Raw genomic sequence first — 17,785 nt, 5'->3', positions numbered from 1 at the left:
CCAGCCCCCTGCTGAAAAAGTTTGCTGACCCCTGAGCTAGAGGTTGTGTGTCCCCAAAATTTCACAGAATCATAGAGTTGGAAGAGACCACGAGGGCCATCGAGTCCAACCCCCTGCCAAGCAGGAAACACCATCAGAGCACTCCTGACAAATGGTTGTCAAGCCTCTGCTTAAAGACCTCCAAAGACGGAGACTCCACCACACTCCTTGGCAGCAAATTCCACTGTCGAACAGCTCTTACTGTCAGGAAGTTCTTCCTAATGTTTAGGTGGAATCTTCTTTCTTGTAGTTTGGATCCATTGCTCCGTGTCCGCTTCTCTGGAGCAGCAGAAAACAACCTTTCTCCCTCCTCTATGTGACATCCTTTTATATATTTGAACATGGCTATCATATCACCCCTTAACCTCCTCTTCTCCAGGCTAAACATGCCCAGCTCCCTTAGCCGATCCTCATAAGGCATTGTTTCCAGGCCTTTGACCATTTTGGTTGCCCTCCTCTGTACACGTTCCAGTTTGTCAGTGTCCTTCTTGAACTGTGATGCCCAGAACTGGACACAGTACTCCAGGTGAGGTCTGACCAGAGCAGAATACAGTGGCACTATTACTTCCCTTGAAGTAATCGGGAGGGTGTCTTTTCAGTGCCAGGATACAAGGTGCTCTCTTGACCCGGGAGCCCAATCCCTCTCCCCCACCCCTAGAAAATGGGATCTTCCCCTCATCCTCTCCTTGCAGGACCCCCTTTTCCTTCCTCTTTGCTCAGGGAGTCGGAACCAACTCTCTCTCAAGGAACCCTGAGCAAAGGGTGGGAAGGAACACATTCTTGTTGCTCTTGAGATGTACAGAAATCTCTTCTCCTGATTTTTAACAACGCAGGCCTGCTGTGATGGGTTTCCTTTCCCCCCCTTGCCACTGAAAAATTCCATTAAACTGCCTCTTTGCCGATTGTTAGGTTTAATTCCTTTTTCTAAGGTAAAGATGTCCCGCTGCATCTTGGAGACACCGCACTTCCTGCTGCTTTTTTCTGTTCTGGGTTTGAATAAAACTGAATCTGTGGACGAACGTCGTTGCTTTTTGTGCGGTCCTTTCCTGTTGCTTGATCTCCAACGGACTCTTCTTTCTTTAGCTGTCCGTGGCATTTCCACCCCCCTTTTTTTCTCCAGGGGCCATATGCATGTTCTCCCCCTTCGCAGCCCCAGGCAGAGACACGGGTTCCCCCTTCCCACGCACACAGCCCGGCTTCTTCCCGGCCAGGCGCCCCCCTCCTCTCGGCCCGGGGGCCCCGCACCCTCCCAGGCCCCCCTCTTGCTGGGACAGGGCTCTCTGCCCCGCAGCCCCCCCCCCCCAGGAGAGACACCCCCGGGTCTTCCCCCCCTGGAAGGCTCCCCTCTCCCCCGCCCAGACGCCCCTTCGCAGCCCCAGGCAGAGAGACACGGGTTCCCCCTTCCCACGCACACGCGCCCAGCCCGGCCTCTTCCCCTCAGAGGGAGCAGCTGGCCAGGCCCCGGATGGAGCAGCTCTGCGCCTGCGCGACGCCCGGGAGGGAGAGAGGAGGAGGAGGGGCGGGGCGAGCGCGGCGCGCCAAGGGTTAAGGGGGACCGAGCCGGCTTCCTAGAGAGGACAGGAAAGGAAGGCTCCCTTCCGGGCTCTGGTGGGCCTCCTCTCGGGGGGAGCCTGCGGAACTCCCTGCCCCGGGAGGCGGGCGAGGAGAAGCTGCGCCGCTCGTCCTGAGGTAAAATCCTGGCCTCGGCTCCTTGGCTTTCCTCTTCCTCCTCCCCGGACCAGGCTCGGCCTGGCTTCTCCGCCCGGAGGAAGGCCGCTTGGCCCGGGAGGAGGGGGGGGGGGGCTTTCCAGGGGTTTGGAGGCTCCGGGGGCAGCGGGACGGGGTCTCCGAGGGACTCTCGGCCTCCTTCACAAACGGGGAGTCTGGCTTGGCAGATGCAGCCCGGATGGGGCGGGGGGGGGCTCTCTTTCTTTTCTTTCCCCTTAGTTTTCTTTCTTTCAATAGATGTTTGAAAGGAGATAGACCAAAGTGGGCATCCAATACCCCATATCGTTTTATCAAAGAGAAAATCAAGTAATCTAAATAAGCGCACAAACGGAAAGGAGGATTACTTCCTACTTCGCTTTCCTTGGCATCTTGCAATAACCTTAATTTTAACTTGGCATTTCCCCTGTTTGAAACCTTGTTTCCTCCACCAAAACCTTCTGGTCTTCTCCTCTCATATTCTTTGATAACCTTTTCGTTTTCTCTTCTCGGGAAGGTTCAGGAGGAGGGAAGGTGATCTCCACCATTCCTCTTGGGTCCAGTCCCTGACACCACCTGGAGCCTGTTGGAGAAGAAGGTGGGATAGAAATGCCATTAGTAAAAGAGGGAACCCAGTTGAGAACCCATCCGCTGCATTTGGGGCCAGTTTCTGAGGCGTCTTCCAAGGCAGTTCCACACAGAGGGCCTGGCCACCGTCCCCTCGGATCCAGAGCAGGAAGTCACATGGCCACATCCTGTCTGTGCCAAAGGGACGGTGGCTGGAGCTAGACATGAGCCCTGCTGCTCACCAAGCCACCCAAGCAGATATGGCTGGCTTGGGGCGAAGCTCTGGACTATGAAATGGGGTTGGGAGGGACCCCCACTGTTGCCTTGGCTCCAGATTACACTCACTTGTCATTCACCGTTATGACTTCTCTCTCCCCCTTCCCCCCCCAGACAGCTTGGAGTCTGAGCTGTGGTGCAATCCAGCCCTGGTTCCTAGCAAGACTCAGCCACGCTTCCTCAGGAAACATTCTTCTCCTCTTCATCTTATAAGAGAAGAATGTGTTTGATTCATACGATTTTCTGCACCTCGCATTAGTACCCACAGAACTTGGCAGAGGACCAAGGGGCTCCTTCCAATCTCTTGGAGACTTCCGGAGAGCCCAGATGGATGAGCAAGACTCAGCTGGCCCTGAAGCAGGAAGAGGCCATGCCATGGAAACGGGGAGCTGTGGGGAATTCTGGGAAAACTCCGTGCAGAAGAACCCAGGTGAGGAGGACACCCCTTGCTCAGAGGTGCAGAGCCAGCAGCTCAGGCAGTTCTGCTCCCAGGAGGCCAAAGGACCCCGAGAGGTTTGCAGCCAACTCTACCACCTTTGCTATGAATGGCTAAAGCCAGAAACACACACGAAAGCTGAGATGCTGGACCTGGTGATCTTGGAGCAGTTCCTGGCTGTCCTTCCTCTGGAGATGGAGTGCTGGGTGAGGGACTGTGGAGCGGAGACCAGTTCCCAGGCGGTGGCCCTGGCCGAAGGTTTCCTCCTGAGTCAGGCAGAGGAGAGGAAGCAGGCAGAGCAGCAGGTGAGAGAGACTTTCCTCTGGATACTCCCAAGGGGCTCCAAAGAGGAGGGAGAGTATTCCCAAATCATTTCCTAATGGTCCATCCTTTTTTGGAAAGCATCTAGGAACAGATATTATTATTATTATTATTAATGACACCCATGTGGCTGGGTGCCTTCCAGCACATATAAAAGCATAAGAAGACATCAGATGTCTTCTAAAAGTTATGCATTTTCTTATTTCCTTATCACCTGATGGGAGGGCATTCCCCAGGGTGGGGGCCACTGTGGAGAAGGTCTTCTGCCTGGTTCCCTGTAACTTCACTTATCACAGGGAGGGAATCAGCAAAAGACCCTCGGAACTGGACCTCAGTTCATGGAGACGCTCCTGTGGGTATACTGGGCCTTTGAGGCCGTTTAGGGCTTTGAATTGTGCTGGGAAACGTTCTGGGAGCCAGTGAAGATCCTTGAGGACCAATGTTTCATGGTCCTGGCAGCCAGTCCCAGACACCAGTCTAGCAGAAGCAGGAAACAGCTTTCACCTCTGTCCCCGAAAGCGCTTTCCTCTGCCATCCCTTTTCTAACCCTTCTCCCCATTCTCTGTTTTGAATCCTTGTTGCTCTTTCAGAGGAAGGATCTTTTGGCAGAAATGGGTCTTGATTCTTCTGAGGCAGAGAAGACTCCGCTGGACGCCAGAGTGAGGCCTCTGGGTAAGGAGGAAGGAGTGTTTTCTCCCCCGTTTTGTCACATTCTCTTGGGTCTGAAACTAATCTTGGGGTTCTTTACATCTTTTGGGGGAGGACACCTGGAGCCCAGAGGGGGGGAGATGTATTTTTGCTATTATATGAAATTGGTACAAATGTCCAAATGTACTCAGCTGGGAAGACTTTTACTGCAGCTGGTTCAATTCCACAGTTTATTATCTCTTCCAGCAATGCCTGTACATTAGTCCAAATTGAGCTCTGATTGACAGGAGAACCTCTTCTTCTTAATGGTGGCGAAGGAGGGTTTTCGGCAGGCGAAGGGCTTTTGCACTCAGCACCTCCCTGCCTCCCGCAATCCATGCCAGAGCCTGGTACCGAGACAAACTGGGAGTGAAGCCCGTTCCCCCCTGTCCCTGGGGGAAACTTACAAGGAGAATTACCCTCAGCCATCCTTGTTTTTCCTTTGCCAACGATCTCCCGCTGCCTCCATTAAAGCAGAGCGGAACCGGAAGCTAGCAGGGGAGACTTGGACGAAGCCCCATCTGTACTTAGAGATGCACTGCTCATGATTTCCACTTACCTTGGTCTCTCCCAGGTGACGGAATGATGCCACCAAGACCTGCTCCTTCATCTTTTCATGGTGGTGGAGGGGAGGCAGCAGCTGTGGACCCAAATCAGGTAGGGGGAAGGAGCCTTGTGGGGAAGGACTGCTTGGATGCAGACTGGCTGGATGCCGAGGAATGGTGGGAGGAGCCAGAGAAGAGGGAGCCGACGGGGAGGAGGAGGAGGGGTCTGAAGCTGGAGAGGGAAGAGGGCTCAGGGAGCAGAGGGAGTCTGTGGCAGAGAGCAGCCCAGACTCCGAGGCAGAAGCTGCAGCAGGAGAGAGGGATGAGGAAGGCAGAGAGGGGTCTGGCCGCTGTAGAAAAGAACAGAGCCACGTGAATGTTCTCTGAGAGGACAGCCTTTTTCCTGTTCTGTTAGGGTCCAGTGTGCTTTGAAGATGTGGCTGTCCATTTCACAGACGAGGAGTGGGCGTTGCTGGATCCTGACCAGAGAACTATCCATAAGGAAGTCATGGAGGAGAATCGTGGGATCTTGGACTCTCTAGGTAAGGCTTCCTCTTGGATCATCCTATCTGTTTTGTAATTCAAGACATCTCTCTAGGTGACGAACCTCTGATATTTCGATGGGGCTCAACAGCGCCACCCACAGCACCTGGGATGTTAACACTCCCACAGCAAACCTTGGAGGGATGGCTATTGATTGTTTTCCCTGTGAATATTCTTCCTCCAGTTCTGCTGTTTAAAACCACGATCAGGCTGTCTGAACTGCCCAGGCCTTCTTAAATGTAGGATTCAGAGTGATTTGGGATGTTGAAGTAGCTTCAGTCACGTTTCCTGCTTTTGTTCTTGCTTCTGTCTCTCTCTGGTTGACCAAAGAGTCGCTTGACATTGGAGATGGCACAGATTCCACGACTGAACCAAACAAACTCCATCCCAAAACAGAGCCAGGCTTTTTGAGTCTCAGGGACTGGACCCTGTAGTAACAATAATGATAATTTTATTATTTTTACCCTGCCCATCTGACTGGGTGGCCCCAGCCAACAAATAGAAAAACATAATAAAACATCAAACATTAAAAACTTCCCGATACAGAGGTGCCTCCAGAAGTCCTCTAAAAGTTGCATAGTTATTTCCTTGACATCTGATGGGAGGGCGTTCCACAGGATGGGTGCCCCTACCGAGAAGGCCCCCTGCCTCGTCCCCTGTAACTTCTCACAATAATGTAACATTTAAATACAGTGGTACTTCGGATTAAGAACTTTATTCGTTCTGGGGATCTGTTCTTGACCTGAAACTGTTCTTAACCTGAAGCACCACTTTCGCTCATGGGGCCTCCTGCTGCCGCTGCGCTGCTTCTGCACGACTTATGTTCTCATCCTAAAGCAAAGTTCTTAACCCGAGGTACTATTTCTCGGTTAGCGGAGTCTGTAACCTGAAGCTTATGTAAACCGAGGTGCCACTGTAACAAGACTTGAATAATGATAATAATGCTGATATAAGATGTTTCTGCTGCACTCTGTGATGTCGAGAATTTAAGAAAACATTCAAATTGGTTTAAGGTGATGCACACTGTCAGAGCTGGCTCCGGGTCCCAGCTCACCAAGGACCAACGCTAGCCGATAGTACAGTATCAAAGTCTTTATTGAAGAATAGTCTCCATTTACAAGTCTCAGCGTCCCAGCTCTACGTCTGGACTTTAGACCGGCGAAGCTCTGTCTGGGTCTCCGCCCCCTGTGCACCAGCTCAAGACTCTAATCTTACTCCACCTCCTCCTTCTCTCTCTCTTCCTCTGGGTCTTACTACCCCCCGGGGTCTCATTCCTCCTGGACTCTTCTGACGCAGAGCTTGACCCCTCTGACTCCTCCCCCTCTCTTCGGCGGGCTTTAGGACCTGGCTCCTTACCCGGGCTGCCCACCTTGCCGCCCTCCTGCACATTTGAACTTGGCGCGCGCGTGCGTTTAACTTTCCGGATGACCGTTTCCTCGCTCCCTGACGAGGGCGTGGTCACTCCTGCCTCACGTTCTCCCTCTGCCTGCGCGCTCCCTGATCCCGATGCCTTGGACTCCTCCCCCCTACTGCACTCTGGGGGGGACGCTGGTCCGGATCTCCAGCTGCTACTCTCTGAGTCCCCTCCGGCCCCTTCTTCCCGAGGTGTCCCCCTGGGCACTCCCCTTGCCCTGACCATGGGGGCCCCTTTCTGTGAATCCTCCGAGTCACTGGAGAGACTCAGAGACCTCGGACTACTGTCGTCGCTGACATTTCCTTCAGACTCCTCCCCCTCGCTCTCCGTTTCCTCCCTCTCCTGTGACTCTGCTCCTGAACCCCTGACACACATCATCATTAAATGTTTAGCCACTAAAGAAATTTAAATTTGGCAGCTGCCACACACATTTGTTCAATATACGAAAAGTGTTTTTCAGCACATAGAAGTGATGCGCAGCATAAATTAATAATGCCGTTTTAAAGAATAAGAGCTTTACTGAGTTAAAATAAACTTCTTGATAAACAACATGGTTCCAAACAGTTTGACTGAGATTCCATACTGACTCTGCTCACAACTGAGGCAGAGTGACTCTGACTGAAATCTTTCAGAGAACACACAGAGAAAATGGCTGCTAAGTCACATGTCAGAGTGACTCAACAGTTAGCAGTTAGGCCTGAATAACTTTAGTAGGCCCAAATGATTGTGCAGTCCCAACACATCCCAGCCTGCTTTGCTGCTTCTGCTCTCATGTGTCTTTGTCACATGACAAGAAGTTCACGTTTCCCATTTTTATTCCCCTACTCTTACATCACCCACCACAAGGCAGCTGACTATGACCAAGTAATGTTCCCAAATATTTCTCCAGCTCTTAAAATTTGTTTAGATTTATTACTGCACACTGAACAACTTAGCATATTGAATATATCTTAATTTTAACAGGGAACTTTCCCGCATTGGCCACCTTTTTCAATAAAAGCACATTTCAGATGTCAAAGCGATAAACAACTACCTGACATTCAGAAGACATCTGAAGGCAGCCCTGTTCAGGGAAGTTTTTAATATGTGACATTTACATTTTAGTGTATTTTTCATCTTTGTTGGAAGCTGCCCAGAGTGGCTGGGGAAACCCAGCCAGATGGGCGGGGTACAAATAAATTATTATTATATTATTATCATTATTATTATTATTATTTATGAAGATAGTACAGATGCATATTTAAATTTGAACAAAATGACATTACCAGGTTAAGCTGTACTTTTAAAAACCTGAGAGAGAAAACATCTAATATTCAACTTGATTTGTATACGAAACTAGACATTTTTACAGAACAAAAGGAACATTATAACATCTAACTCCCTTCAGTTCTTCCTCCGTCCCAAGCATTAATGATCATTGTTTCATAATTTGAGACTGCACTTCTTCCCGAGACTCTAATCCGTTTGCGTCTTAGTTTCAGGTGGTGATGAATTGGAAATGAAGAACAAGGGAGACCACAACGAAATCCACACAGTGGAGGAGCCATATCAAGATTCAGACTGTGGAGAGGGCTTCAGTCAGAGCTCCCACACCACTTCCCATCAAAGAAATCCCCTCGAGAAGACACACTATCACTGCTTGGAGTGTGGAAAAAGCTTCACCTGGAAACAGAGTTTCGCTGCCCATCAAAGAATTCATACAAAAGAGAAACCCTATCATTGCTTGGAGTGTGGAAAGAGCTTCAGTCACAGCCACAATCTCACTATCCATCGTAGAATTCATACAGGAGAGAAACCATATCACTGCGTGGAATGTGGAAAGAGCTTCAGTCACGGCCCCCATCTCACTGCACATCAAAGAATTCATACAGGGGAAAAACCCTATCACTGCTTAGAGTGTGGAAAGAGCTTCAATCAGAGGGCTAAGCTCACTTCCCATCAAAGGATTCATACAGGGGAGAAACCCTATCAGTGCTTGGAATGTGGAAAGAGCTTCAATCAGAGGGACAAGCTCACTTCCCATCAAAGGATTCATACAGGGGAGAAACCCTATCAGTGCTTGGAATGTGGAAAGAGATTCATTCGGAGTGCCCATCTCACTTCCCATCAAAGGATCCATACAGGGGAGAAACCCTATCAGTGCTTGGAATGTGGAAAGAGCTTCATTCGGAGTGCCGTTCTCACTTCCCATCAAAGGATTCATACAGGGGAGAAACCTTATCAGTGTGTGGAATGTGGAAAGAGCTTCAGTCAAAAAAGCAGTTTAACTTCCCATCAAAAAATTCATACAGGGGAGAAACCCTATCAGTGCTTGGAATGTGGAAAGGGCTTCAATCAGAGGGCCAAGCTGTCTTTCCATCAAAGGATTCATACAGGGGAGAAACCCTATCAGTGCATGGAATGTGGAAAGAGCTTCAGTCACAGCCACGATCTCACTTCCCATCGTAGAATTCATACAGGGGAAAAGCCCTATCGGTGCGTGGAATGTGGAAAGAGCTTCACCAGGAAAGGAAGTCTAACTGTTCATCAAAGAATTCATACAGGGGAAAAACCCTATCAGTGCTTGGAATGTGAAAAGAGCTTCACCTGGAAAGAAAGTCTAACTGTTCATCAGAGAAATCATAATGGGCAGAAACCGTATCAGTGCTTGGAATGTGGAAAGAGCTTCATTAGAAAGCACAGTTTCACATCCCATCAAAGAATTCATACAAAAGAGAAACCCTATCACTGCTTTGCGTGTGGAAAGAGCTTCAGTCACAGCTATACTCTCACTTCCCATCGTAGAATTCATACAAGGGCGAAACCCTATCAGTGTGTGGAATGTGGAAAGAGCTTCAATCGGAGTGTCCATCTCACTTCCCATCAAAGGATTCATACTGGGGAGAAACCCTATCAGTGCGAGGAATGTGGAAAGAGCTTCAGTCAAAAGAGCAGTTTAACTTGCCATCAAAGAATTCACACAGGAGAAAAACCCTATCCGTGTATGGAATGTGGAAAGAGCTTCAATCTGAGGGCCCATCTCACTTCCCATCAAAGGATTCATACAGGGGAGAAACCCTATCAGTGCGTGGAATGTGGAAAGAGCTTCAGTCACAGTTATAGTCTGACTTCCCATCGTAGAATTCATTCAGGGGAGAAACCCTTTAAGTGCTTGGAATGTGGAAAGAGCTTCACCAGGAAAGTAGGTCTCACTGCCCATCAAAAATTACACACACTCGAGGAATCATATCAGTGTTAGGAATGTGGAAAGAGCTTCAGTCAAAAAGGAAATCTCATTTCATCTAAGAATACATACAGGGGAGGAATCATATCAATGCCAAGAGTGTGATCGGAGGGATTTATGAAAGTCTCATTTTTAAAGTTCTCAAAAAAAATATACTTGTAGCTCTTAAAAGGACTTAGAGCTGGCTGAAAAAGCTAAGATCAAGACAGGCTTCGACAAGTTCATTTCTCTTTGAAGGAAAATATTTCTTCTACTTTGAGCCACTTAAAGAGAATTGGATTCCTGCAAGACAACCACTCTTATCTGGACACCTAAATTGCTATGTCCTCTTGGACACATCATACCTTTTTTCTGTTTTATGGTTCCTCTCTTAAAATAATTATTTGGTTTATTTGTTTAATTCGAATCTTAATTTAAGAAATTGGATTTTATGTTAAACATCTTATGTGTGTTGGGTATCAGGCTAGAAGGAAGAGGGAGAACAGGAAAAATGCAGGAAACAGAATCTGACTAAAGAGATGAAGGAAAATTTGGAGAAGCTATTAACCCGAATTGATAGAAATAGTGAAATGGTGACAAATTTGACCACTAAAGTAGAGACACTGACAAAGAAAACAGAAGCACTAGATGTCTCCATGAAAGGAAGGGAGGAGAAGTCTGAAAAGCTGGAAGACAAAAAATGAAAATCAGGAGACGCTTAGGATTGATGTGGACGGTTTGGGTGGAAGATAAGAGGCAACTGCGGGCGCTTTGGCGGTTCTTGAGATGAGACAGAAAGCCCAGCCTCTGAGATGGACAGGAGAGCAGGATTTTAGCAAAGGTTTGAGCAGAGTGGCTGGGAGTGGAAGAGGAATTCATGGAGGAGGCGCCACCCTCCTCACAGCCGGGGGTGGTGGTTTTGGGGTAGAAAACGAATGTGAATAAATCCCCCCAGTGCCACCCGCTGGCCGGTCTTCCTGTCTCCCTCTCCTTGTGCCCCCACCCTGCCCCAATCAAAGTCCCAGCCAGGAGCTGCCCCCCAGGCCTTCCTCCGCCCATCTTGGGGCCTCAAGGCAGGGGGGCAGAATTTGGTGGGGTGGCTGAGCCAGAGGTCTGCTTTCCTCTCCTTACACTGGGAAGCTTGTCTACTAACTAATGGATAAAGGGTTGTTTGGAAGACTAAGCCCTCTCTACCCCCACCCTGTTTTGAAATAAAGCCTATTTAAGAATTGGGGACACGGAGGAAGGAGAATGTTATGTTCTAAGCTTGATCCTAGAACAACAGGCAAGTAGGTTCCTAGAATGCAACAACTGATTGGCTTGCAGGAAAAGACCAATCAGGCCCCAGGAGGGAAGCAGAATCAGCCAATCAGACTGGACTCGTCGTGTAAATAATGTATATAAAAACCTGAGGTTTGGGGGGCAATCAAATCACTGTTTTACAAGCTGCAATAAAGAGCATGAAATCACTACAGGACTCTGAATATATTTCACTGGCGATGAAGGTGTGATCCTGCTGAGCTGTCCGCCATGCACTGCACACAGCCGCCACAGGCAGCACAGCATTGCACTGCACATCCAGGCTACAGCTCCAGGGCCCAAGGACCCAGAATGGCGACAGACAACCACTTCATACCGTTCAGCCCAGCCTCAGGAGACTGGGAAGAATACGCCACCCGCTTCCAGTTCCTCCTGGAGGCAAAGGACATCATGAGACACAGTGCGCTGGTCCCGGGGGGGTTACCGTGAGGCGTGGTCAAAGTCCGGTCCTGGGCTGAGGGTCTGGAGACTGCCCACCAAGGGGGAAGCGGGGTCCAAAGCAAGAAGCCGGGCGTGGTTGGGAACTCCGGAGAAACAGGTCTGGGTGCTGGCAGAAACAGGTTTCCAACGTCGTTGCTCTCGCAACCTGGGACTGGGCTGACTGGCCTTTATCTCCTCTGAGGCTGAAGGGGCACTTCTCGCAACAACCCTCAGTGGTAGCGTGACACAGTGCCTTCTAGGCAAAGCGGCAGGTCTCCAGAGAAACCATAACCGGGTATGTGACCTCCCTCTGCCAGGCTGCCCGGCTCTGCAATGTCACAGAGCTGGAGAACATGCTCCGCGACTGTCTCGTGGGCGGCCTGAGGGACGACAAGCTGCAGTGGTGCTTCTACGCCAAGAAGGACCTGACGTTCCAGGCTGCCCTAGAGGAGGCTGCCTCCCACTGGGCTGCCCTTAGCAACTGAAGCTGCCGAAAGGTCAGCGCAAGGATTCCAGTCAAACATGTCGTCCCAACCTGGGATCCACCACGAGGACCTCACCGACGACTCAGAATCCGTCCGGGAGGACGTGCACTGAGTGCAACAGCGTACATAAGCTGCACTCCCACCACAACAGCCTCGTCCGGAAGACGGGAACTGTGCAAGTTGTGGGGAGAGCCACGAGCAGAGGACTTGCCATTTCTGCAATGCAGAATGCCGACAATGCAGAAAAGTGGGACACATCGCCCGGGTGTGCCGTGCCTGCCCTACCCAAAGCCTCGAACCAGATGGCCAACCCAAGAGTCCCAAGGTAACTCGACGAATATAATAATAATAATAATAATAATAATTTATTATTTGTACCCCACCCATCTGGCTGGGCTTCCCCAGCCACTCTGGGCGGCTTCCAACAAAGATGAAAAATAGGGCTTTAAAGGTCAGCACCAACACTTTGAATTGTGCTCGGAAACGTACTGGGAGCCAATGTAGGTCTTTCAAGACCGGTGTTATATGGTCTCGGCGGCCGCTCCCAGTCACCAGTCTAGCTGCCACATTCTGGATTAGTTGTAGTTTCCGGGTCACCTTCAAAGGTAGCCCCACGTAGAGCGCATTGCAGTAGTCCAAGCGGGAGATAACCAGAGCATGCACCACTCTGGCGAGACATTTGGGTCAAAATTAAGGGAGAGAAGAATAATAGTGACCTCATTGTGGGAGTTTACTATAGATCCCCAAGCCAAACGGAGGACATAGATGATGCCTTCCTGGAACAGATGGCCAAGCATGCAAAAGGAAGGGAGATAGTAGTAATGGGGGACTTCAATTACCCAGATATTTGTTGGATGTCAAACTCAGCCAAGAGCATAAGGTCAAACAGATTCCTCACTGGGCTTGCAGACAACTTCATTGTCCAGAAAGTGGGAGAAGCAACAAGAGGAACAGCCATTTTAGATCTGGTCCTAACCAATGTCGATGACCTGGTTAATGGGGTAGAAGTGGAAGGATCATTAGGCGCAAGTGATCATGCTCTTCTGAAGTTTACTATACAACGGAAAGGAGCAGCCAAGCACACTAGGACTCAATTTCTTGACTTTAAGAAAGCCGACTTCATAAAACTTAGGGAAGTGCTGGGTGAGATCCCTTGGACAGTAATACTAAAAGGAAAGGGAGTTCATGATGGCTGGGAGTTTGTTAAGAGGGAGATAGTAAAAGCACAACTTCAGGCAATACCAATGAGACGGAAACATGGAAGGTGCCTAAAGAAGCCAGGGTGGCTATCTAAAGAACTTTTAACTGAGTTAAGATTAAAAAAGGATGTGTACAAAAAATGGAAAAGGGGGGAAACCACCAAAGAGGAATTCAAACAAATAGCCAGCACGTGTAGACACAAAGTCAGAAAAGCTAAAGCACAGAATGAACTCAGGCTTGCTAGAGAGGTTAAAAGCAACAAAAAAGGCTTATTTGGGTATGTTCGTAGCAAAAGGAAGAACAAAGAAACAGTGGGGTCACTCAGAGGAGAAGATGGTGAAATGCAAACAGGGGACACAGAAAGGGCTGAACTCCTCAATGCCTTCTTTGCCTCAGTCTTCTCCGATAAAGAAAACAATGCCCGACCTGAAGAATTTGGAGGAAATGATTCAGCAGAGGAAACACAGCCCAGAATAACTAAGGAGATAGTACAAGAATACTTGGCTAGTTTAGATGTATTCAAGTCTCCAGGGCCAGATGAACTGCATCCAAGAGTATTAAAAGAACTGGCAGATGTGATCTCAGAACCACTGGCAGTCATCTTTGAGAATTCCTGGAGAACAGGCGAAGTCCCGGCAGACTGGAGGAGGGCAAATGTTGTCCCTATTTTCAAAAAGGGGAAAAGAGAGGACCCAAATAATTACCGCCCAGTCAGTCTAACATCAATACCAGGGAAGATTCTGGAGCAGATCATTAAGCAAACAATCTGTGAGCACCTAGAAAGGAATGCTGTGATCACCAATAGTCAGCATGGATTTCTGAAAAATAAGTCATGTCAGACTAACCTGATCTCATTTTTTGACAGAATTACAAGCCTGGTAGATGAAGGGAACGCAGTGGATGTAGTCTACCTTGATTTCAGCAAGGCATTTGACAAGGTGCCCCATGATATTCTTGTAAAGAAGCTGGTAAAATGCGGTCTTGACTATGCTACCACTCAGTGGATTTGTAACTGGCTGACTGACCGGACCCAAAGGGTGCTCATCAATGGTTCCTCTTCATCCTGGAGAAGAGTGACTAGTGGGGTGCCACAGGGTTCTGTCTTGGGCCCGGTCTTATTCAACATCTTTATCAACGACTTGGATGATGGACTCAAGGGCATCCTGATCAAATTTGCAGATGACACCAAACTGGGAGGGGTGGCTAACACCCCAGAAGACAGGATCACACTTCAAAACGACCTTGACAGATTAGAGAACTGGGCCAAAACAAACAAGATGAATTTTAACAGGGAGAAATGTAAAGTATTGCACTTGGGCAAAAAAAATGAGAGGCACAAATACAAGATGGGTGACACCTGGCTTGAGAGCAGTACATGTGAAAAGGATCTAGGAGTCTTGGTTGACCACAAACTTAACATGAGCCAACAGTGTGACGCGGCAGCTAAAAAAGCCAATGCAATTCTGGGCTGCATCAATAGGAGTACAGCATCTAGATCAAGGGAAGTTATAGTGCCACTGTATTCTGCTCTGGTCAGACCTCACCTGGAGTCCTGTGTCCAGTTCTGGGCACCACAGTTCAAGAAGGACACTGACAAACTAGAACGTGTACAGAGGAGGGCAACCAAAATGGTCAAAGGCCTGGAAACAATGCCTTATGAGGATCGGCTAAGGGAGCTGGGCATGTTTAGCCTGGAGAAGAGGAGGTTAAGGGGTGATATGATAGCCATGTTCAAATATATAAAAGGATGTCACATAGAGGAGGGAGAAAGGTTGTTTTCTGCTGCTCCAGAGAAGCGGACACGGAGCAATGGATACAAACTACAAGAAAGAAGATTCCACCTAAACATTAGGAAGAACTTCCTGACAGTAAGAGCTGTTCGACAGTGGAATTTGCTGCCAAGGAGTGTGGTGGAGTCTCCTTCTTTGGAGGTCTTTAAGCAGAGGCTTGACAACCATATGTCAGGAGTGCTCTGATGGTGTTTCCTGCTTGGCAGGGGGTTGGACTCGATGACCCTTGTGGTCTCTTCCAACTCTATGATTCTATGAGACAGTCCGCAGGCAGATAGGGTCTCAGCCTACGTACCAGATGGAGCTGGTAAACAGCTGCCCTGGACACGGATTTAACCTGTGCCTCCATGGACAGCTGTGAGTCCAAATGACTCCCAGGCTGCGCACCTGGTCCTTCAGGGGCACAGTTGCCCCATTCAGGACCAGGGAGTCCTCCACAACTGCCCGTCTCCTGTCCCCCAAAAACAGTACTTCTGTCTTGTCAGGATTCAACCTCAATCTGTTACCCGCCATCCATCCTCCAACCGCCTCCAGACACTCACACAGGACCTTCACCGGTTCTGATTTAAAAGAGACGTAGAGCTGGGTATCATCCGAATACTGATGAACACCTAGCCCAAACCTCCTGATGATCTCTCCCAGTGGCTGCATGTAAATGTTGAAAAGCATGGGGGAGAGGACAGAACCCTGAGGCACCCCACAAGTGAGAGCCCAGGGGTCTGAACACTCATCCCCCACCACCACTTTCTGAACACGGCCCAGGAGCAAGGAGCGGAACCACTGTATGACAGTGCCCCCAGCTCCCAGCCCCTCAAGACGGTACAGAAGGATGTTATGGTCGATGGTATCAAAAGCCGCTGAGAGATCCAGCAGAGCTAGGAAACAGCTCTCACCTTTGTCCCTAGCCCGCCGGAGATCATCAACCAGCGCAACCAAGGCAGTTTCAGTCCCATGAATCCCGACTGGAATCCCGACTGGAAGGGATCCAAATGGTCCGCTTCTTCCAGGCGTGCCTGGAGTTGTTCAGCAACCACCCGCTCAATCACCTTGCCCAAGAATAGAAGATTTGAGACTGGGCGATAATTGGCCATCGTGGCCGCATCTAAAGATGGTTTTTTAAGAAGCGGCTTAATAACCGCCTCTTTCAGCGGGTCTGGGAAGACTCCCTCACGGAGGGAAGCATTCACCACCCCACGAAGCCCATCGCCCAGTCCTTCCCGCCTAGCTTTTATAAGCCAGGATGGGCAAGGATCCAGGAGAAAGGTGGTTGGCTTCACTCGTCGAAGCAGCCTGTCCACATCCTCGGAGGTAACAGGTTGGAATTGATCCCACGCAACTTGACTAGACAGGACTCTAGCACTCTCCTGCCCTGGCCCTGCTCCCATGGTGGAGTCTACTTCTTCCCGAACCTGAGCGATTTTATCTGCAAAAAATGTTGCAAAATCATTGCAGGAGATCATGTGGCCCGTACTGGGCCCCGATGTCGCAGGTGGTTCTGCTAAGTCTCCTGCTGCTGTTTTCTGCAGATGCAATAGAGGCGGCGAAGAAAGTCTTCTTCGCCGTCGCTATCGCCACTTGGTAGGCTTGATGTTGAGCTCTAACCTGTGTCCGGTCAGATTCGGAATGAGTTGTCCGCCACCGGCGCTCTAGCATTCTCAACGATTGTTTCATTGCCCTCAGATCCGTGGAAAACCACGGGGCTGTCCGAGCTCCATGCAATCGGAGAGGGCACTTCGGAGCCAAACAGTCAATAGCCCTGGTTAACTCCACATTCCAGCGGGCCACCAGGGAATCGGCTGAAAGGCCATCAACATGGGATAAAGCATCCACTACCGCTCTCTGGAAACCATTTGGATCTATTAAGTGGTGGGGGCGGACCATCCGAATCAGTCCCACCTCCCTGCAGAGGGGATGGGTCGCAGAGAACTCCAGTTGCACCAGGAAGTGATCTGACCATGCACCAGGAAGTGATCTCGCTTTTGCTTAGTGTCAGATCACCAACATCCATGGAGGTAAACACCAGGTTCAAGGCATGTCCGCGGCTATGGGTTGGGCCAGACTTATTCAGGGACAGCCCCATGGAGGCCATGCTTTCCACGAAGTCCCGAGCGGCCCCTTGTAAGGTTGTGTCGGCATGGATGCTAAAATCCCCTAGGACAACCAAGCTAGGTGTCTCCAGGAGAACATCCGCCACGACCTGAAGCAGCTCGGACAGGGAATCCTTGGTGCAGCGGGGAGGTCGGTACACCAAAAGGAATCCTGTACTGCCCCTATTGCCCAACTTCCAGAACACGCACTCGGAAAACTGGGTCTTCCCAATAGGACGCCTGGTGCAAACTAATGACTTCCTAAAAATCACTACAAACCCCCCCCCCCGCTCCCCACCCACATGACCCGGGTTGTTGTGCGTAAGAGAAACCTGGTGGATAAGCAGCGGCAAGGACAGGCCCATCTGCTTCATCCTACCAAGTCTCTGTCACACATGTCAGGTCAAGTCCTCCATCCATGATCAAGTCATGGATGACAGTGGTCTTATGAATCATTGACCTGACGAAGATCACAGACTGTCAGGTATACCAGTTGCCTCATTCTAATGCGAAAAAATGTACATCGAGGAACAGATAGAGGCAGCCCCGTGCCACCTGGAGCTTGATACAGGCTCAACCCTGTCCATAATTTTGGCATAGACATTAAGGAATTGTGTCTCAGTGCCGGCTCCAAGTTTGGCCAGCCCCATTCACCCTCCGCAAGACTTCCACAAACGCAAGGTCCCCACGATGGGGGTGGGAACCTTCAATCTACAATATCGAGGGCGGAAGTGGCAGTTGGACTTGAT

General features: G+C 49.8%; 1 protein-coding gene across 1 annotated transcript; it reads left to right on the top strand.

Moving 5' to 3' along the window:
• Positions 1–1,643: 1,643 nt before the first annotated feature.
• LOC310684245 (uncharacterized protein) lies at positions 1,644–10,569 on the top strand. The gene is made up of 6 exons (XM_083455034.1): positions 1,644–1,647; positions 2,846–3,327; positions 3,934–4,015; positions 4,605–4,687; positions 4,991–5,117; positions 8,008–10,569. Exons 2-6 carry the CDS (start codon positions 2,914–2,916, stop codon positions 9,768–9,770), a joined length of 2,469 nt encoding a protein of 822 aa, XP_083311160.1. The 5' UTR covers positions 1,644–1,647; positions 2,846–2,913; the 3' UTR covers positions 9,771–10,569.
• The last annotated feature ends 7,216 nt before the right edge of the window (positions 10,570–17,785 follow it).

The sequence above is a fragment of the Podarcis tiliguerta genome (genome assembly GCF_965153285.1).
Source record: "Podarcis tiliguerta genome assembly, chromosome: 8".
In the NCBI taxonomy this organism is placed as follows: domain Eukaryota; kingdom Metazoa; phylum Chordata; class Lepidosauria; order Squamata; family Lacertidae; genus Podarcis; species Podarcis tiliguerta.
Note: the sequence above shows the minus strand (reverse complement) of the source record. Positions and strands in the feature narration are given on the sequence as shown.